The 21,335-nt window shown below is 54.3% G+C and overlaps 1 protein-coding gene across 3 annotated transcripts in view; it reads right to left on the reverse strand.

Annotated features, from left to right (window-relative positions):
* Positions 1 to 21,335, reverse strand: part of COQ8A (coenzyme Q8A) — a 47,877-nt gene that overhangs the window by 3,881 nt on the left and 22,661 nt on the right. For all 3 annotated transcript variants that reach the window (XM_055107335.2, XM_003814931.5, XM_055107286.2), the window contains exons 3-9: positions 18,354 to 18,764; positions 18,027 to 18,093; positions 6,235 to 6,309; positions 1,514 to 1,636; positions 900 to 985; positions 629 to 769; positions 28 to 109 (exon numbers count right to left, since the gene is read on the reverse strand). In XM_055107335.2, the coding sequence (XP_054963310.2) occupies positions 28 to 109; positions 629 to 769; positions 900 to 985; positions 1,514 to 1,636; positions 6,235 to 6,309; positions 18,027 to 18,093; positions 18,354 to 18,764 (985 nt within the window). The remainder of the gene's footprint in view (positions 1 to 27; positions 110 to 628; positions 770 to 899; positions 986 to 1,513; positions 1,637 to 6,234; positions 6,310 to 18,026; positions 18,094 to 18,353; positions 18,765 to 21,335) is intronic.

Below are 21,335 nucleotides of genomic sequence, written 5' to 3' on the forward strand. Positions count from 1 at the left end.
CCTTGACCCAACCACCTAGCCTCAGACCTTCTGGAAGCATGTTGCTCATGTTCAGCACGGCCATGAGGTTGTTGACATCACTGTTGATGCTCTGGGCCACACCAGGGTACTGTGGGGGTATGGGTGAGGCAGGGGAGTTAGCCCAGGGAGACGGGTGGGCCCTGCCTGGGGCACTCCCCCAATGCCCCACTGGCTTCCCAGCTGTGTCCTGGCCCCAGCCCACATCCTGGAGAACCAGAGCTAAGACCCAGCCATGCTGCCGTGACCTGGACCCCATCACAGCCTCGTTGCCCACCTTCTACTCCTGCCTCACCTCACCCCTGGGAACAGCTCACGGCCACCCTCCCACCAGCTCTGGCCCCAAAAGGCAATCACTTGTCCCCTGTCCCTGCCCATCCCAAATCAAGCTTGCTGGGGGCCCCTCCATGCCCCCAAAGTCACTCATTTAGCAAATACTTCCCAAGCTTCTGGTGCCGTCCAGGCACTGGGGCCAGAAGACACCACATATGGCCCTGCCAGGAGAGAGGGTGCCCTGCGGGACGTGGGGTGTAGAGGCCTCCATGAGCCAGCCCCAGCTCTGCCCCCTGCAGCCCCCATAGGGACAGGCACTGCGCATCAGGCCGCCTACCTGGATCTTCATGGCCACCTCGCGGCCGCCCTTCATTCGGGCCAAGTGCACCTGCCCAATGGATGCGGCGGCGAAGGGCCGCTCCTCGAAGTATTCCAACTTGTCCCGCCAGTTGGGGCCCAGGTCATTGTTGAGAGTTTTCTGAAGGGCAGGGCCAGGGAGGGGCTCTGAGCATGCCCTGCCTGGGCCACCCGGAGAAGCCCCAAGTCTGTCCCCTCCACCCAGTGGGGGCCGAGGCCACAGAGAGCGGGCAGAGCCCCTGGCTCCTCACCATCATCTGCTTCAGTGGCATGAAGTCCGCGCTCTGCCGCACCCGCTCGAAGATCTTAGCCAGGTGGGGGTTGATAAAGGCGTCATCTGGAAGGCAGGAGAATGACACAGGGCGAACCTGGGGATTAAAGTGTGCGCCCAGGACCTGGGCGGGCACACTCCTGGGACGCCCTGGCCACCACACCCTCCCCATCAGGAGCACGGGTGAGGCCAGAAAGACGGGAGCCCTCGCACACACGCCCTCGGCCACTCAGCGTCCCCGGAGCCCCAGCCTCCGCCCAGTGACCTGAGAAGGTGGGCTTTTTACACTCAACATGCAGAGTTTTTCATAAGTACAAAAGAAATTTGGAAAATAAAACATAGTAAAATGTTGAAATGACCTGTGTTCTGACCACCTGTAGAGAGCAATTTTTCCTCTCTGCTCTTTATTCCATGTGTTTGTTTGGACCCAGAGCCACCCGTCTGGAGACCAGGCCTATTATCTTCTAAGATCTCTCCCCAGCCTGCTCACATCTTGCCCACTGAGCTTTGGTGGGGCCACTGCTCCCGGCCCTGGAAGTTGACCCCCCCAGCAGCCCACGCAGTCCCGGGGCAGCAGCCCCCGCGCCCACTCACCCTGGATGCTCAGCATCTGGCCCAGCTTGAGCGCCGCACCACGCACCTTGCAGAGCGTGCGCACGATCCGCTCTGCATTGGCCTCGGACAGGAAAGGACTGGAACCCAGCACGGCCTTCTTCCCTGTGGGCGGGCAAGAGGGGTCACCACGGCACTCGGGGGGGTCTGGGAGTGGGATGGCAAACCCCGCCTGATACAGACGGAGGCTCAGACAATGTCCTTCCTCCCAGGCGTCCATAAAACCAGCAACATAACTAACTACTGTTCCATGTCCACCTCCCCAAGCCTGTGTGAGCCACATGCCCAGGCCCTACGCCAGCGCCTCCCAATACACACAGGCATGCACACATACATATGTGCACACACACACGCACACACACAAAGGGCCTCTCCCTTCCATATGGGGACCTGGCGGGCCGTGACAGGGCCATGGTGCTGCCTGTGGCTGGAAGGGGTGTGGGAATGGGAACCAAGAGGGATGTAGGGACCCAGAGGACCCCAGGTGAGGAGGTGCCGAGCCTTTGCCCTGTGCACCCCCACCCAGGGCACTGCACAAAGGCCCGCTGCACCTGTGGGGTCGGCATGCATTTGCACATGGGGCCAAGTGGCTTCAGCCAGAGGGCTGTCCTCAAGGGAAGGGCGCTCAGGCCAAGGGCAGCACAGCCCAGGGGTGCCCGTCTCTCCTGTCCACCCACAGAGGCCCCCTGCAGCTCAGTGCAACCAGCTGGCCAGTGATGAGCATGCAGTGACCCCAAGGGTGCAGGTGGCCTTTTTCCAGTCCACCAAGGGGAGGGCTGAGGGCCGTGACTCAGGAGCAGCAGAAGGCCGGCTAAGTCAACTGCCAGCAGCCATGTGGCCCAGGGCTTCTGGGTCCTCTCTAGCTTCCCCCCCCATCCTGGGCCATCAGTTCAGTGCTGCCTAGACATGGAGGTGCCCCTATCCAGAGGCAGACAGAGGCCTGAGCAGGGATCTGGGGCTCCGAGTCCTTCCACCTTCCCTGAGTTCCTCAGCACCCCTTGTCGCCGGGCCTCCAGCCCTTGTGACATTCGGAGCTTCTCCTGCCTTCTGTCCTGTGAATCTAGTTAGATCTCAAGCCCCAAGAGGTCGCAGTGCGGCTTCCTCCTCTCTGGCCCCCACAGCACCCAGCATTTGCCTCAGTTCAAATCACTTCAGGCCTGGCACAGCGCTCGGGTGGCACGGAGCCAGGTCTCCAGCAGGGGAAGAGAGAGGTGACCGTGCTACTGCCCTCTGCCCCGGAGCCGGGTGCAGCCTGGCCCCTGAGAAACCAGGGTGGGGCAGGCCGCCCTGAGAATGGAGGCCCTGCGGGCCCAGAAGAGGAGCCTCGGAGAAGACCCGCATCTGCCCACACATGCAGGCAGCTACATGGAAAGGGGCCAGGCTCACTCCAGGGTCCCAGACAGCAGGAAGGGCCCTGTGAAGGTGGGAGATGTTAGCTCTGCGGGAAGAGGCTGAGCTGCCCTGGGAGGCTGAGCTATGACCCATGGGCAGAGCGAGTCCAAGAGGGCTGGGCCCAGAAGGGTCCCTCGGCCACCCCCTTGCCTTATGCAGCAGCAGACGCCAGCACCAAAGGAAAGGCAGTCAATGTCCCCTCTGCCCCCTAGGCCTGTGGTACTTGTGGGCTGGGGGTTTGGGCCTGGGTCCCTGGGGAGGGGCAGGCAGAGAGGCAAACCTTGAGGAGAGGCCACTGCCCCAGGCCAGAGGAGGGACAGTCTGTCTCCTCATGACACACAGAGTAGGCCTAGGCTAGCGGCAGCACTCCTGAGAGATGGAAACGGTGCCTGGCCCAATCCGGGCTTTCCCAGGTAGCCCATTGGCAAAGCTGGTCAATGCCACAGGCTGGAGGTATGTCCCCCACCCAGGCAGGGCTGGCTGTGAGAATGACCTGGCAAGTGGGGATGGGCCCAGGGCTACGGCAGTGTGCCCCCAGCTCAGGAAAGGTCCTTCCAGGGCAGAGCTCAGCCAGGGTGGCCGGTGTCCTCCAGTCCAGAGGGTGCCAGGGCCTGGTCAGGAAGCTGGAGCACAGTTTGGGGCTGCCCAGGGCCACCCCACTCCAGCCTAAGCCTCGGGTCCCCCTCTCAGGGCTAACAATGCCTGGGCCCCTTAACCCCCAGCCTGGGGTCACCACTGTCCCTGACAAAGGACACCAGCTGTAACTGTGAAGCCAGCCTGGCCTCTTCCCTGCTTGGATGAGGTAGTCTGGAGAACAGCCAGCTTTGGAGAGGACAGTAGGGGAAGGCTGGCTTCTCCTTCCAGAGAAACCCAGGCTTCATTTCCCAGAGAGTGTCAGCACCAACGCTAAAAATACCCTTGCTAAGCCCTCCGTCCTCAGCCCCTTCCAAGGATGTGCATGCCGCCCGTGTCCCCAGGACTCAGTCCGGGCCTGTGGGATGGACTAGTGCCCTTGCCCCAGAAGGCAGCGTTGGTGGGTGAAGGGGGGCTGTCCGGGGACGGGCAGGGCCCCCAAAGGAGGCTAGCCCAGGCTGGCAGACAGGGCTGTGAGGGCTGCAGTGTGGCCAGACACTGGGTGTCTCTGGGGGTCCCCATGGACGGGGGTGGAAGGGCGTGATAGCAGAATGAGCTGACATTCCCTGAATGGGCCGGGGCCAGGGGACTTGGCCCAGAACTCCAGAGGCATTGAGGAAGATCCACACGCAGACGGTTCCCTTGGCACTGCTCTCCACACCCCAGGCCCCACTAACAGGAAAGCCCCTGCTGGGCTGACCTCGCACCTACCTGGCCCGCCCCCCGTGCCTGAAGAGGCCTGAGGAGGAGCCCGGCCTGGTGCTCACAGGCAGAAGGCGGCAGGGACTCAGTGCGCCCCACTCCTCATCACAGCAGCACGAATGCCCAAAGCCTCAGCGCGGTCCGTTCGCAGGACCTCTCCACAGAGGGCCCGGCCACAGCGGGCCACCAACCTCAGTGGGATGAGTGTCCTGACCTGACCACCTGCCTGACCCTGGCTGTGACCTTCACGTCACAGGTGAGGTGCCTCTGCATAGACCACAGCCTCCCCAGGTTACTAAGCTGGTGAGGAGAAGCCTGCAGGGTCTGCCTGCACACCTCGCCTGTCCCCAGCCACACCTGACCCGGCCAGACCAGGGACTTCCAGAGAGCAGGGCAGCAGCAAAAGGTGGGTTTACAAGGAGGTGTGCGGGTGTGTGGAGGGTAAGGTGTGTGGGTGTGTGGTGGGTGTGTGGAGGGTGTGTAAGGAGGTGTGCAGGTATGAGGTGGGTGTGTAAGGAGGTGTGTGGGTGAGAGGTGGGTGCATGGAGGGTGTGTAAGGAGCTGTGTGGGTGAGATGTGGGTGCATGGAGGGTGTGTAAGGAGCTGTGTGGGTGAGAGGTGGGTGTGTACGGAGGTATGCGGGTGTGAGGTGGGTGTGTAAGGAGGTGTGCGGGTATGAGGTGGGTGTGTGGAAGATGTAAGGAGGTGTGCAGGTGTGTGGAGGGTGTGTAAGGTGTGCAGGTGTGTGGAGGGTGTGTAAGGTGTGCAGGTGTGTGGAGGGTAAGGTGGTGGGCGGGTGTGTGGAGTGTAAGGAGGTGGGCAGGTGTGTGGAGGGTAAGGAGGTGGGCGGGTGTGTAGAGGGTAGGGTGTGTGGAGAGTGTGTAAGGTGGTGTGTGGCTGTGGTGGGTGTGGAGGGTAAGGAGGTGCAGTGTTCAGTGGGTGTTCGGTGGGTGTGTGGAAGATGTGTAAGGAGGTGTGCAGGTATTTGGTGGGTGTGGAGGGTGTGTAAGGAGGTGTGTGGGTGAGAGGTGGGTGTGTGGAGGGTGTGCAAGGTGTGCGGGTGTTTGGAGGGTATGTGGAGGGTGTGTAAGGAGGTGTTCGGGTGGGCGGAGGGTGGGTGGAGGATAAAGAGGTGTGCAGGTGTGTGGTGTGTGGAGGGTGTGTAAGGAGGTGTGTGGGTGTTCGGTGGGTGCGGAGGCTGTGTAAGCAGGTGTGCAGGTGTGTGGTGGGTGTGTAGAGGGTGTGTAAGGATGTGTGCAGGTATGAGGTGGGTGTGTGGAGGATGTAAAAAGGTGCGTGGGTGTGTGGAGGGTGTGTAAGATGTGTGGGTGTTCGGTGGGTGTGCAGGGGGTGTGTAACATGTGCAGGTGTTCGGTGGGTGTGCAGGGGTAAGGTGTGTGGGTGTTTGGTGGGTGTGCAAGGCATAAAGTGTGCGGGTGTTTGGTGGGTGTGCAAGGGGTGTGTAAGGTCTGTGGGTGTTCGGTGGGTGTGCAGGAGGTATAAGGAGGTGTGTGGGTGTTCAGTGGGTGTGCAAGGGGTATGTAAGGTGCGGGTGTTTGGTGGGTGGGCAAGGGGTGTGTAAGGTGTGCGCGTGTTTGCTGGGTGTGGAGGGGGTAAGGTCTGCGGGTGTTCGGTGGGTGTGCAGGGGTTGTGTGTGGGTGTTCAGTGGGTGTGCAGGGGGTGTGTAAGGTGTCCAGGTGTGCAGAAGGCGTGTGGGTGTGCAGGCAGCCAAAAAGAAGGGGCTGGGTGGCCACTTTGGGCTGGGAGGAGGAAGGGCCTCCAGCCTCACCCCCTCTAAAGCAGGTCAATCTGTCTGTATGAACAGCCTCATCACCCCAGGGACGCCACTTACGTGGAACACCATGCAAATGCGGCCCAGCTGGCTGACACTCCCAGAGCACAGGTGGGGCTGGGGGCTGACAGGCTCAACCCTCCCGGGGCCCACCCTGTCCCTCCCACTGAAGGGCCCGGCTCACCTGAGGGGTCCTCAGAGCGCAGGCTCTTCTTGGCGACCTCTGCCAGTGCCCCGAAGCCCAGACCCACGGCCAGACCTGCAAGGAGGAGGGGGCAGGCACTCAGTGCTCACGCAGGGCTGGGGCCACCCGCTCGCCCACCCACAAGGCCTGGGGCAGCACCACACAGACACCGCTTGCACCAGGGGCCCTCGCTGCCACACCAGCATTTTGAAAAGTGGGGAACAAGGTGGGAGATGCCACCTGTTGTTTTAAGAGAACATTTGGCTCGAGGTAGGTGTTTCAGTGAAAAAGATTCAGGAATCCCCCACTCCACACCATCACCTTTGATAATTCACAGGCTCACGGGCAAACGGACACCCCAAAGTGATGCCAGCTGGGAAGCACCTGAGAAGGACCCAGCACAAATGGGAAGACGGACCAGGGATGGTCCACAGACCAACGTCACCCCGACCACACAGGGCACCCTGAGAACACAACCACCCGCTTCAGGTCTGTCTGAAGAGCCTCCAATCACCTAGACTTCCCTAATTCACTGGAACAGGAAAGGTGTTGCCACAGGCATACAAAGCACTTGGTGGTGAGAGTGAGAACACTTTTGGCTCCCCCTAATCCAAGCCAGGGGAACTCGCGGGGCTCAGGCGCAGCCCTCGCTGGGGAATGGAAGGCCCTCTCGCCCACCCTGCCCTTTCTGCGGGGCTGGCAAACACTGACATCTGAGGACCGTGGGGTGCCAGGCCTTCCCATTATCCTCTTTCACAATCTTCCGAATCAAGGTCCACTAACATCTCATTTATCCAAAAATCAGTCAATGAATGATCCCAGCTGCTCAAGAAAGCCACTCCCCACCCCTGCCCAGGAGCCCAGAAGGTGCCACTAATGCCACACCTCACCCAGGGCCAGTATTCTCTTCCTTTATACCCAGCTGTAGCTGGCTTTCCGGGTAGGCATGGGTGAGCAGAAAGAGGGTGAAGAGCACCTGGCTGGGCACAGTGACCATGGCCGGCAGGGCTGAGACCAGAGCGGCCGCACGATGAGCCGGCCTCGGAGAGCCCCGCACCCCGCACCCGGGCAACATCGCAGCCCCACAGCCCCGCAGCCCCGAAGCCAGGCAACATCGCAGTCCCACAGCCCCGCAGTCCCGCAGCCCCGCAGCCCTGCAGCCAGGCAACATCGCAGTCCCACAGCCCCGCAGTCCCGCAGCCCCGCAGGCAGGCAACATCGCAGTCCCACAGCCCCACAGCCCCGCAGTCCCGCAGCCCCGCAGGCAGGCAACATCGCAGTCCCACAGCCCCACAGCCCCGCAGTCCCACAGCCCCGCAGTCCCGCAGCCCCGCAGCCCCGCAGCCAGGCAACATCGCAGTCCCACAGCCCCGCAGTCCCGCAGCCCCACAGCCAGGCAACATCGCAGTCCCACAGCCCCGCAGTCAGACAACATCGCAGCGCCACAGCCCCACTGCCCGGCAGCCAGGCAACATCGCAGCCGGGGGCTGTTGGGGGAGTGGGCTCACACCAGGACGCTCTGTTTAAGGGGCAAGGAAACTGGCATCTGCTTGCATGTTTCCAAATTCTCTACAGTGATTATGCATGACTTTTATGAAAAACACAGAACTTGTTGAAAAGTTAATGAAAAGTACATTTTAAAACTAAAAAGAAGATAACTCAATTTTTAAAAAAAATGTTTTTGAGATACATTTTTACCCACACCTGGGCAACAGTGCACCCTCCACGTCCCCAGCAGTCTGGGCAGCCCCTGCCTCACAGGCTGTCGTGCGGGCGTGAGTAGAGCACTCGCCGGGCCAGGCACACACAAAGGCCACACAAGCAGCTGCTGTTGTTCTCATGACTCTATTCAAAAAGGCTGGGCCGGCGCAGAACAAAAGAAATAGAAGGCAAGCCACACATATAATTGTTACTTTTCTAGCAGCCACACTGAAAAAGGCAAGAAACATGCAAAATGAATTCTAATAGTATAATTTACTTAATATACCCAAAATGTTATCATTTCAACAAGTAATCAAAATAAATATTATTAGAGATATTTTGCACTTGTGTGTGTGCACAAAGTCTCCAAACACCATGTGTGTTTTATACTCAGCACATCCCACTGTGGACCAGCCGCATTTCCAAGGCCCCGTGCGGCTGGCGGCTCCGTACTGGGCAGCATGGGGCAGGATAAGCTGAGCCTACTGGCCCTCAGGAGTGACAACACACATGGTACAGATGTCTGCTGTGTTGGGACGGGGGTGCCTGGCAGGTACATCAGCTCTTTCTCTCGCTGTAGAAAGCCCTGGGCTCAGAGCTGGGAGACACAGTCCCCGTTTAAACATTAACTCCCTGATGCCTGCCCACCTCTGCCCTGCCAGCACTCGAGCACACGATCTGACTTAGCGAAATAAACGGAGACAGGCAACATTAGCCTGTGCACTGCAGTGACCTTCACCAATGTCTCTCTGTGTCTGGATTCTTCTCTGCCTGAAGCAAGTCCAGAGACAAGCCCACAAGAGGGGCAGGTGGATCCACAGGTTACCGGAGATGCCACAGCTGTAGGGTGGGCCACATTGAGCTCCTCCTTCTGCAGGCAGAGGTGTGTCCCCCTCACCACCCTCCATCAGGACCCCCCTCAAACTGTTCTCTGGCCACTTTCAGGCACACAGCTCTCCACTGGCAAGGACCTGTTATTAAACAAATGACCAAAAGAACATTCCACAGAGGAGGCCTCAGGCCCCACACGTCCCTCAGGACCGACCAGCCCGGTGCCAGGCCAAGGCGCTGCCCACTGACGGACAGGCAGGCTCCCCAGGGGACAGAAACCAGCCCAGCCGGCCAGCAACCCTGACCTTGGCCTCACGAGCTCCTGCACCAGTGAACCCAGAATAAACTGAGGCCCTCCCGCCCCAGACTCAGCGCATTGCTCAGGAACCCAGGCCAGCCTCTGCCCTCCATTAGAACCAGCCAGCACTGGAGGCAACTCCAGAAGATGAGCACCTCAGCCGGCACTCCCCGGGTCCTCGTGGGACCCCACTCGGCACCCCCACAGCCCTCAGGACACCTCACACCTCTCCCTGCTCAGATCCACATTCTAAGAGCCCCCCCGGCTTGGCCCACATGGCCAGCAAGGTCGTCCTGGAGGAAAACCAGCCCCAGCACAAGCTCCAGGCTCTAAAGCCACTGTGAGCAGCCTTGCTTCCCTCCTGGCCTGTTCCAGGAAAGCTTCTGACATGTTTCTCCGAGAGAAGTTATGCAATGAAGGAATGACAGGGGAGGGAGGGGCAGGCTCTCCCCCAGGCAGGAACACAGGCTGCAGGCCAACCTCCTATGACTTCTGGAGCCCAGTCCCCCACAAGGCCCCATCCTCCCAAAAGTCCCTCTAGGAGGTCATCAGAGCCAAACAGGGCCCTCCTGTGGGCAGTCACTCGGCTTCTGCCCAGATGGACACCAGGAGGTTAAAAAAAGCAAAACATCAAACAACTTCCAACAAACAGGGCCCTTCCTAGCAGGCTGGGTGAAAAGTGCTTAAGGGCAGGGGTGAGTAAGTAAAGTTCCTTGGGGCTTTGGCTTTACCTGCCAGAAACTAGGCCTGTTTACAGACAAGGGCTCGGGGGAGTTTCTCTACCAGCAAGGGGTAAAGATACAGCTAAACAGCAGCAAACTATAAACCAGGCGCTGCGCTAAGCCCAGCTTTTACTGAGGCATCCAACAATCCTCATCTGATAGACAAGAAATCCCCATAGAAAATGCAGCAGCCCAGGAGGCTTCCCTTTGCTTCAAGGTGTTCCTGAATCCCCAGTGTTCAGTCTTTCTCTATCACCACCTGGCATCCTCCAGCTGCCCCAAGCCTCAGGGGAGGACAGGGGGCCTGGGGAGGGGGCTGCAGCCCACAGCATGGCAGGAAGGGGCAGGGGAAGGCGAGAGGAGTTCCTAGCGGCTGCTCTCACAGGTTCTCAGGATCTGTCCCTCTGCTCCCAGAACTGGACTGGTGGGGGAAGGGAAGCCCTACAGCCCCTCTGGGGCCTAATTACAGAGCCTGGCCAGGCTCAGACTTCCACACACACCACAGAGGCCTGGGCTCTAGTCCCAGGGATGTCACAAATAACCATATGGCCCTGGGCCATATGCTTCTTCTTGGCTCAGCTTCCTCATCTGTAACAGGAGAGAATAAGAACCTCTCTCATCTCCAACACAGAGCTCCTGAAATACACAGAAAAGCCCCTTTCCAAGGAGGCTCCTGAGAAGGCAAAAAACTACACTCCCGCACCCCTGCTGAGGGTGCAGAACTCTTGGATCTAGAGCACATCTATCCTGCTGCAAAGTGGACCCAGAAGAGCACTGGCACTGCAGGAAGCATGGCGTGTGCCCTCAGCAAATCAGGCTGGCGTCACTGCCTGCCACTTGTCGCTGGCCTTGTATGCAGCCCTGTCAACAAAGGGGCATCAATGCCAGCAGGTTAGGGCACACAGTGCTTTTGCAGGGGGTCCTGAAGGTCCCAGCCAAAGAGTCCAACAGCATTGCTGCTGTGGGATGGCTCTCAAGGCCACGGCAAGCCACAGCCAGGTCTCGAACAGTGTCCAGAAACCAAGTGATACTGTGAGTCTTTCACAAAACTAAGTTATTCCATTTATTCTCCTCTGTCTTAAAGCACGTACTTTATAATTTCGCACTGTTAAAATGTCCTTTTGAAAAGATAAATAAAGTGATGGTATAAAGTGGTGCTGCTTTGTTTTAAATGTCCTTACATGCAAAATTTTAAAAATAACCACCCCAAGCCCATTCACCCAATGTTTGTTTTAAATTTTACCACTGAGATGAGGGACACAAAAGTTTGGGGGGATGGGGCACAATGGTCCCAGAGAGAGCTTTGCTGCTGGTGTATTAACAGTATCCAAAGTGTACTGGCATCTTTGGGAAATTAAGCAACAAGAGCCAACAGCCTAAGCAATGCCTGTTTTCTAACATAAGAGAGTTACCTTACCTCTTAGGAAACCCAATAGAGTCTCATAAGCTATATTTAAAAGCAAAGTATTTTTCTGGGAGTAAGGGACCCCCAACCTTTTACCTTTTAAAAATAATAGGATACCCAAAGGTCCATTCCCTCTACTCTTCATTCCTGGCCCACTGACCTGCTTTTTCTCATATGAGCATCTCCTTGTTTTCACAGGTCAAATTTCAAAATCCTTTCTACACAGAATCAAATAATATTATTGCTTCCTCTTTCTTTACTTTTTGTTTCCTGTCTTCCTCTCTCCCCTTTTCCTCTCTCCCCTTCTGCCTTAATGATGTGGATTGTAAGTTCCTGTGTGAAGGCCCCAGGAACCACCGCAGAGCTATGCACAAAGCAGTGCTCAACTCCTTCTGGCAAGTCTTCTCTAGTGCCTCCTCTATCCATTAAAGTCTCACTTCTGTAGGTGTCCATTTCTCAATGTATAGGTACAGAGGAGATAAGTCATCTCCTCTGAACCTGCAAGACTGAAGGATAAATGGAAAAAGGGATGGAAAATACAGAAAAGAGCAAAGGAGACACAGGGGACAGAGGAAAAAGATCTAACATATGTGTAATTGGAGTCCCAGAAAGAGAGGAGAGAATAGTACAGAAACAGTATTTGAAGAAATGATCAAAATTTTCCAAAACTGATGGAAGCCACAGTTCAAGATGCTCTGTAAACCCCAAGCAGAATAAATACAAAGCAAACCACACTCAAGCATGTCACAGTCAAACTGCTAGAGAACAAAAACAAAAAGGAAATCGTAAAAGCAGCCAGAGAAAAGAAATAAGACATAACTTTCAAAGAAGCAGCAATATAACTGATAGCCACATTTTCAAAAAAACAATCGAAGTAAGAAAACAATAGAGGAATATTATTAAAGTGATCAAAGGAAACACATTTTCAACATCGAATATTCTACCCAGCAAAAATACCTTAAAAAAATAAAGTATGATGATATATTCTCTTTTTTCTTTTTTTTTTTTCTTTTTCTTTTTCTTTTTTTTTTTTGGAGATGGAGCTGTCATCCAGGCTGGAGTGCAACGCCGCCATCTTGGCTCACTGCAACCTCCACCTCCCCAGTTCAAGTGATTCTCCTGCCTCAGCCTCCCAAGTAGCTGGGATTACAGGTGCCCACCACCACGCCCAGCTAACTTTTTGTACTTTTAGTAGAGACGGGGTTTCACCGTGTTAGCCAGGATCGTCTCGATCTCTTGACCTCATGATCCACCCACCCTGACCTCCCAAAGTGCTGGGATTACAGGCATGAGTCACCGTGCCCAGCTATAATGACATTTTCAAAAAAATAAAAACTAGGTCGGGTGTGGTGGCTCATGCCTGTAATCCCAGCACTTTGGGAGGCAGAGGTGGGTGGATCACCTGAGGTCAGGAGTTCGAGATCAGCCTGGCCAACATGGCAAAACCCCATCTCTGCTAAAAATACAAAAATTAGCTGGGTGTGGTGGCATGCACCTGTAATCCCAGCTACTCAGGAGGCTGAGGCAGGAGAATCACCTGAACCCGGGAGGCAGAGTTGCAGTGAGTCGAGATCGCGCCATTGCACTCCAGCCTGGGTGACAAGAGCAAAACTTCATCTCAAAAAATAAATCAATAAAAAATAAATAAAAACTAAAAGAATTCATGATTAACAGACTACACTGTAAGAGAGAAGAGAGTTCCTCAGAGAAAAAGAAAATTATACCAAATAAAATTATAGAAATGCAGGAAGAAAGAAACACAAAAAAGGGCAAATATGTGGGTAAATCTAAATTCATATGGGCTGTACAAAGAAATAATATCTTGTGGTGTTTAATATATCTTAATATCTAAAAAGTGTTCTAAGGTATTAGCATCATTGGAGAAGTAGTAAAAATAATCACTTATTTTTATATTGTAATAAGTCAAGATGCATGCTGTAATCTCAAGAGTGATCACCAAAAGAACCGTAAAGGAATGTAAAACATAAGAGCTAACAAAGAGAGAACATGCACGGTCATGCATCATGTAACATTTCAGTCAACGGACTGCATATACGACAGTGATAGATTGTATCATATTTTTACTATACCTTTTCTATGTTTAGGTACACAAATACCGTTGTATTACAGTTATCTACTGTATTCAATACAGTAACATGTTGTAAAGGTTTGTAGCCTAGGAGCAACAGGCTATGCCATACAGCCTAGGCATGTAGCAGGCTATACCATCTAGGTTTGTGTAAGTACACTCTATGATGTTCACACAACGATGAAACTGCCTAATGACACATTTCTCAGACTGAATCCTTGTTAAGACACACATGAGGGCCAGGTGTGGTGGCTCATGCCTTTAATCCCAGCACTTTGGAAGGTTGAGGCAGGTGGATCACTTGAGGCCAGGAGTTCAAGACCAGCCTGGCCAGCATGGCAAAACCCTGTCTCCGCTAAAACTACAAAAATTAGCCGGGCATGGCGGCACACACCTGTAATTCCAGCTATTCGAGTGGCTGAGGCATGAGAATTGCCTGAGGTTGCTGTGAGCCGAGATCACGCCGCTGCACTCCAGCCTGGGTGACTGAGCGAGACTGTCTCCAAAAAAAAAGAGAGATGCATGACTATAATTTTAAGTCCTTGATTAATTTGCAAGAAGGCAAAACAGGTGAGAAAAAGGGGGACATAACAGACAGGTCAAATAGTAAACAAACAAAAACTAAGGTAGTAGATATAAACTCCAATACATCCACAATTGCATTTAAATGTAAATGGACTAAATATTCTCATTGTAAGATTATCAGTCTACACTTAAAACACACAAAAAACCAACTATATATGCTGCTCATAGATATGCATTAAACATAAGGACATTTTAAAAGTTGAAAGTACAGGGGGAAAAAAAAGATAACATGCAAACATTACCCAAAACAAAGCTGGAATGTAGCTATAGTAATATCAGACAATGAGGACTTTCACAGAGATGAAAAGAGGCATAACATAAGAATGAAGGGTCAATCCCTAGGAGGATATAAGAATTCTAAATCTGGCCGGGCGCGGTGGCTTACGCCTGTAATCCTAGCACTTTGGGAGGCCGAGGCGGGCGGATCATGAGGTCAGGAGATCGAGACTTATCACGCACGTGTAGTCTCAGCTACTCGGGAGGCTGAGGCAGGAGAATCACTTGAACCCAGGAGGCGGAAGTTGCAGTGAGCCAAGATTGTGCCACTGCACTCCAGCCTGGGCGACAGAGCAAGACTCTGTCTCAAACAAAAAAAAAGAATTCTGAATCTGTAGGCAACAAATAACATAGCTTCAAACCATATAAAGCACAAGTCAATAGACTAAAAGTAGGTAAATCCACAATCATAGCAGACTTTTTAATGCCTCTCTCGATAGCTTATTGAATAAGCAAACCAAAATCACTTAAAAATCTGATCAATATGAATAATAAACCAGACTAGATAGACGGATCACTGCACTCAACATGAATTATTTTCAGGTAAACATGGAACATTTACCAAAATATTCCCATTTGGAATCAACGGCAAGACCCTTATTTTACAAAAGAGAAAACCACGGTAGAGCCCAAGGTCACACTGGAAGCACAGTTGTAATCAAAGGCCAGCTATTATGATGAACTAAAGTTCAGTTCTGACCCCATATCCAATATATGACCCTTTCTTTCACACCACTCTTTAAGAAAATCTAATATCCACAGATCATCCTGCCCATAGCATCACAGTCATAATGTCCCATAGCCAAATTGGACTTAGGACTCATGCCCCGCCCCCATTTCAGCATCAAAATGAGCCCCTGGAATTGGAAAGTCCTTGACTTCCACTTCTATATAGCTGAATACCTACTGCTAACCTCGCTGAAAACCCGTCTGGGTCCCTGCAGCAGCCCTACCTCCCTGAGACCTAGAGCAATCCCTTTCCTTCATAACTCCGTGTAAAAACTTCCTAAAGTCTGTCAGTCTGCACCTGAAAAACACCTTTCCTCCATGAAGGGAAGAAAGGCTAGAGGTATTTTCTAGGAGAACAAAGCACAACAGTGCAACTACAAACTGTTTGGACGATGACCCACCAGTAAGCTATATATTTCACATCGTAGTGAAGAACATACTTAAATAGTATGTATGTCTCTGAAACTAAAATATCTTGCCATGTGTAGAGTTCATTGTAAGGATGTACGATATTAATTCTAATCTTTTCTATTGAATTCCATTCTGTTTAACTTGTTTTTTGAGACAGAGTCTCACTCTGTCGCCCCCACTGGAGTGCAGTGGCGCAATCTCAGCTCACTGCAACCTCTCCCTCCTGGGCTCAAGCAATTCTCGTGCCTCAGCCTCCCGAGTAGCTGGGATTACAGGCACATGCCACCACACCTAGCTAATTTTTGTATTTTTTTAGTAGGAATTGGGGTTTCACCACGTTGGCCAGGCTGGTCTCAAACTCCTGACCTCAGGTGATTCTCCCACCTCGGCCTCCCAAAGTGCTGAGATTACAGTTAACTTGTTTTTTATATGCTGATCCTGACGCATTAAATTAATTTCACAGTTACTAAAGGGTCATAACCTACAGTTTGAAAGGTTCAACTGGGTGAGCCAGAAGGCCCAGAATTCCCCACTAGGGCCAGAACGGCACGTTCTTTCCTGACCTGGCTTCTCTTTGCTCCCATCCTGCCATCTCCAAGCCTGAAACATCATCTGTCAATTGCTTGGGCAACAACATGAGCATCTCTGAATCATAGCTGTGGGCAATCCTCCAGCACACAGACACCCACAGATGGCTCCGTGCATCAGGCAGGTGTCAGCAAAGGCTCCAGAGGCTTCTGATGCTACAAAGCACCCAAGACTAGGGCTTCAACTCCACTAACCCAGGCTCCCTCTGGCTACCCATAATCCCCCACCCTCTGAGGAGAGCTCTCTACCTTTTTCTTCCTACACATCTTCCTATATATAACCCCTTCCACATCAGTCTCTGTCTTCCTTAACCCGTCACCCAAAAGGGTCTGACTACTGCCTCCTTCGCCAGGACTTCGTGGTGCTCCACCAGATTCTAATTCACCATCAAGACTTTCATTCTGACCACTTTTCCCAAACAGCCTGCATTAGCTCTACCGCTTCTTCCCACCCCACAAAGACTCCGAAGTGAGGACTGCACCAGTCCTGAAACACGTCAAACTCAGCCTTCCAGGGACAGGCTCACCAAGAGTCTAGAGTGAAAGGAAGAGGGAGGGGACAGAGAAAAGGTACCGATGTGAAAACAGGGTAGCTCCTGCCCTCAATATCATGGGGAAAGAAGACAGCCTCCATTCAATATTTTAATAAGAAATAATACATGTTACCCAACGACAAGCCAATGTGCAAAGCAAGTAATATGCCAAGTCTTCCAGGGGATAAGGACCACTAGAGGCCACCAAGGCAGTGATTCTCAAACTCATTCTGACAGCAGAACTCAGGGAGGTGTGATATTCTATGAGGGACTGCTTGAAATGTTACCCCAGGAAAAGGAAATAAGCAAATACTCTTGGCTGTCACATAGATGACACTTCATACTAAATTCCTGAATGGCTAAGTACAGTGGATGCCAAATATTAAGGTAAAAATTATGAAAGAAAACCTTACTGTTGAGAAAATTCTATCCAGTTAACCAAGTCTGCTCAGCACCTTGGAGAGGGGGGCCAGCCATCATTCAATGTCAGAACCCACACACATTACGCAGCTCCCAGAATACCAGGCTCTTGGGGAGCACAGTATGTGAGCCTCTGCCCAGAACCAGTCTTGAACAAGTAGGATGGGGTTTCCAAAAGAGAATAGGCAGGAGCGGAGAACAGCATGTATGATGGATGGTGTATGGGAGGAAAAACATAAACCAGCAAAGAGACAGGCAGACCCATGAGAGTGCATCTCCATGCCCCACCCAGCACCAGCACCATCATGGACCACTCAGACCTCTGCTGCCTACAGCCCTGGAACTAACCACTCACCCAAGGTCAGGGTCCAAATCAAGCCACCAAAACTGTGGCTTGCATTAATTATATCACCTGGAGAACCTACTGAGGACAGCTGAGTGTTAAAGAAATGCAATCCCAGTAACTAACTTAGAGTGTACCAGAGCAAAGGAGATGGCACTTTAACAGGAACATCTGGGCCAGCGAATTAGCAGCAGCATGACAAACATGATGCCATCAAAGCAGACACAACTGCTATAAACCTTCACTGTAAAATCACCCTTCAACTTCTATAAAAAGAGCGCATGTGTACTGGGCACAATGACAACTCAACCCCCCAAAGTACAGACAAACGGCTTTAAACAGCAGCAGCTGGAGGCCATGGCATCTTGTCACTCCACTCATGAGCCGCAGGCCTGTGGGGACCCAGCAAATGGGCTCCCTAAATGTCTGGTCCCAGGGGAAAGAAAGCCCTGCTGAGTTGCTGAACAGCCCCAGGGAAGAGCTTTTCCTCACTGCCCAGCCTCCTTCCTGAGAGGCCTCCAAAGCAGCCGACTGGTAGTGAGCCTGAGGCAGGGGTGAAACAGAGATGCTGCAGACACCGCCTCCAGGCGAGGCCTGCCGGGCAGTCCAAACTCAGCTCCTGGCACAGCATCGGCCCTGTACCAACCCGCAGGGGAGAGCCAGGCAGAGCTGGAATCCAGTAACTGAATCATCCTCCCATGAAAAACTCCAGCTCCCCAAAAGCTCATGCAGGGGCGGCCACCGCCACCTGCTCCCCCAACGCCCTCCCCGGGATATTGCTGGGTCCCCACCTCCATGCAGGCCACAGCGTGGTGCCCAGGCAGGGCAAGTGAGGCAGTCCAGGGGCACACAGCCACCTTACCTCCGAAGTTGGCCAGCCGGCCAATCCTCGTCACAGGCACCTTCCGCTCCCGGGCATGCTCGCTGAGCTGGAAGGAGACGAGAAAGAGACCTGTGGCATCAGCCAAGGGGACAGAACCAACCTTCAGAGGCTCCTGTTGCCCCCACATCTCCTCTCCACCCCACAGTCAGCAGCTCCGCCTGACAGCACACTCCACCAAGAGAAGGCCACCACACTCCTAAAAACCCCAGACCACAGAACCCAGGAAAAGTCCCTAGAGCAGGGCCCAAGGCCATCACTGCTGTGGGTGGCAGCTACCTCGGCCCTCCAGGGGCCTCCCAGACGCACCGTCTGTTTGTGCTGCTTGTTCTCGGGGCGAGCCTTAGCCTGCCGGGCCTTCTCAATGTCCTCGGCTGTGAGGCCCCCAACAGGGGATTGGTCCTGGTGGAAGAACCTTCGCTGAAAGCCCATGGCAGAGAATGAGTCTCTGGGGTTTGCAAAGAGCCTCCCGTTGGCCCTGCCCAGAGGGGAGGAGGCCTGGCCGGGGAACCCGGCTTCTCTAAAGGGTCCACTGGCCACGTAGGCAGGAGCTGGGCCCTCGCTGTGGGCATGACCCAGGGGTGGGGGCGCTGACTGGTCGGGAGCGGAGGCTGAAGAGAAGTCTGTGGAGGCTCCGGCTGCCTGCGGGACTGAGAAGTGGAACTCCCCTTCTGGGCCGTCGAAGTTCTCAGCAAAATATTCTTCATGTTTATCCTGACCCTGCAGGGAGCAAAGGCCAGCATTAGGAGAGCAAGAGCGAGCCAGGAGCTCCTCCCTGCCTGTCCCCTGCTGCCCAGGACAGCACACCACCAGCATCCCGCCCCCTCCCACCTCCAGAGGTGGCACAGTGCTGCACCTGAGGCCCGGCACCCTTCCCAGCCTGGGAGCCGGGACCTGGGCTCCAGCCCTGCTTCTGTTGGGGCTCTGCTGTGTGGTCCTAGGTGGGACACTGAGCACCTACTGTGTGCCCAGCCGGGGCCAGGCCAAGTGCACACTACGCCCGCAGCGGGTTCCTCACCTATAAAACAGGGCCAAGGAGGCCTCCAGGGCTTTGGAGATGGTAAACCAGGGCGCAAAAGACAGGGAAAGCTCTGAGAGGTGAACACACAGCCTAAGGCCAGCAAGGGGTGAGGGAAGCACACCGACGGGCCCACCTAAGCCCACAGCTTACTGCAGACATGGATGCCACCCACCAGCCGGGGTGTGCATGTAAGAGATTCTCACTGGAGAGGTGGTTACAACCAGGACCAGGCCTGGCCGTCCCTAAGAGCTAAAGGTACAGGGAAATGGAGGGGCAGGGGAGAGGATACGCCATGTTTTCTTTGTGATGGTCACCAAGGCCTGAGCTTCGGGCCCAGGTCCTTTCTGCTTCTGAACCAGGAGTGACCTTGAGTGAGCTCCTGACCCTTCTCTGCTACTTCCTCATCTGAAAATAGGGCTCCTCACAGTCACAGTTACTGGAGGCCACAGACAGGGCCAGGAAACAGCACCCAGGAGCCTATAATTAGAACAGCACCGGCTTCTAGAGGGAGACCAGTGGCCTGGATTCTCGGCTTCAACTGAAACAAATGAAATGTGCAGGGTATGCAGACAGCAGGATACCCAAGCCTCACGTTCTGCTGTCTAAGATGTCACAGGATGGGAGGGAGGAGAGAGACAGGCTGTTACACTCATTTCAAAAACAGGAAACTGAGGCAAAGACGGCTGATGTGCTGGTGAAGGTCACCAGGCAGCAAATGACAGAGCCGGGATCCAATACCCAGCCTGGCCCTGCTGGCTGTGGCACTACTCTCAGAGTAGAAACAAGTTGTATTTATGCCAGTGCGATGGCTCACACCTGTAATCCCAGCACTTTGGGAGGATGAAGCGGGCAGATCACCTGAGGTCAGGAGTTCGAGACCAGCCTGCCCAACATGGCGAAACCCCATCTCTACTAAAAATACAAAAATTAGCCAGGCGTGGTGGCAGGCACCTGCAATCCCAGCTACTCAGGAGGCTGAGGCAGGAGAATCGCTTGAACCTGGGAGGCGGAGGTTGCAGTGAGCAGAGATTGCGCCACTGCACTCTAGCCTGAGCAATGGAGCAAGACTCCGTCTCAAAAAAATAAAAAATAAAAAACCACAGAAGTCATATTTAAATTCACAGAGCCCCCAGGGAAGCCTTGACAGTGAGGGAGCCTGGGCAGGGCCCTCCTTCTGCCCCATCACTCCCATGATGGTCCCCTGGCCCTGTGCTACTAACACCTGTCGGTGTCGCTGTGGAAGCCCAAGGCCAGTGGGGGGTCCCCAGGGCCCCGAAGGGACCCGGACTCAGTAAGTATCTGCTGAATGAATGTGGAAGCAACCTTGAGGGGCTGGAGGGAGACAGGATCCTGGAGTCCGTGACCTTCCTCCCCTCGCGAGAAGGGAGACACGGAAAAGCGAAGCACTGAGGGAGTGAATGGCAGCGCACTGCGGGCAGCCACCCTGCTCCGGTGCCTACCCTGCTCCCGTGCCTCCTGGGTGGTGTGGCTCGTCACTCACCCCTACCTCCGAGTGACTGATGGGGAAGCCCTGCCCCTTCCAGACATGCTTTGGGAGCAGAGGGTTGGAGAGTGCCTGAGTAGGAGGCCCTGCTCGCCATTACGGCTAAGGCCTGTCCAGGCTGTCTCACTCCTGGGCAGGCCCAAGTGAGCTGGGCAACCTCACTTTCTGAGTGTCCCACAGGCAAAACACCCAAGAGTGAGGCCAAGGCCCCACATTCAGGCACCAAACCAGGCAAGGGGAGGGCAAGAGCATGGAGTGCAGGCTGGGAGGGGACAAGAATTCTGGTCCTGTCACTCGTTATGAGTCCTGCAGCAAATTGTTTCATCTCAGTTTCCTCATCTGAGAAATGGGTGTGATGGTCCAGGCTGGCCCCTATCCCAGGACAGTGGTGAGGCTCAGAGGAGAGCACAGGTGTGAGGACTTCTGAACATTAAAGGCAGGTATGCTTGGTGACAGCCACTATATCACTGTGGGATCCTCCCAGAGCGGCAGGGAAGGGCCTGCGGGTCCTAAACCTGAGACTGAAATGCCTGGGGGCTGCGACAGCCTCACAGCCTGCAGGAGGGCGGTGACCTTTGTCCAGAAATCAGCCATCCACAGAACAGATGTGGAAGGAGAGAAGCTGCGACACAACCTCCAATGCACACATGCCTAAGCGCACACACACAGGTGCACACGCACAACAGGCATACAAACACCCCCTACCCTGTCTCCTTGACTGTCAGGGAAGCTGCTGGCAACTGTGCAAGGTGATGCCACGGTGGGC

This window comes from Pan paniscus, chromosome 1, assembly GCF_029289425.2.
Source record: "Pan paniscus chromosome 1, NHGRI_mPanPan1-v2.0_pri, whole genome shotgun sequence".
Lineage (NCBI taxonomy): Eukaryota > Metazoa > Chordata > Mammalia > Primates > Hominidae > Pan > Pan paniscus.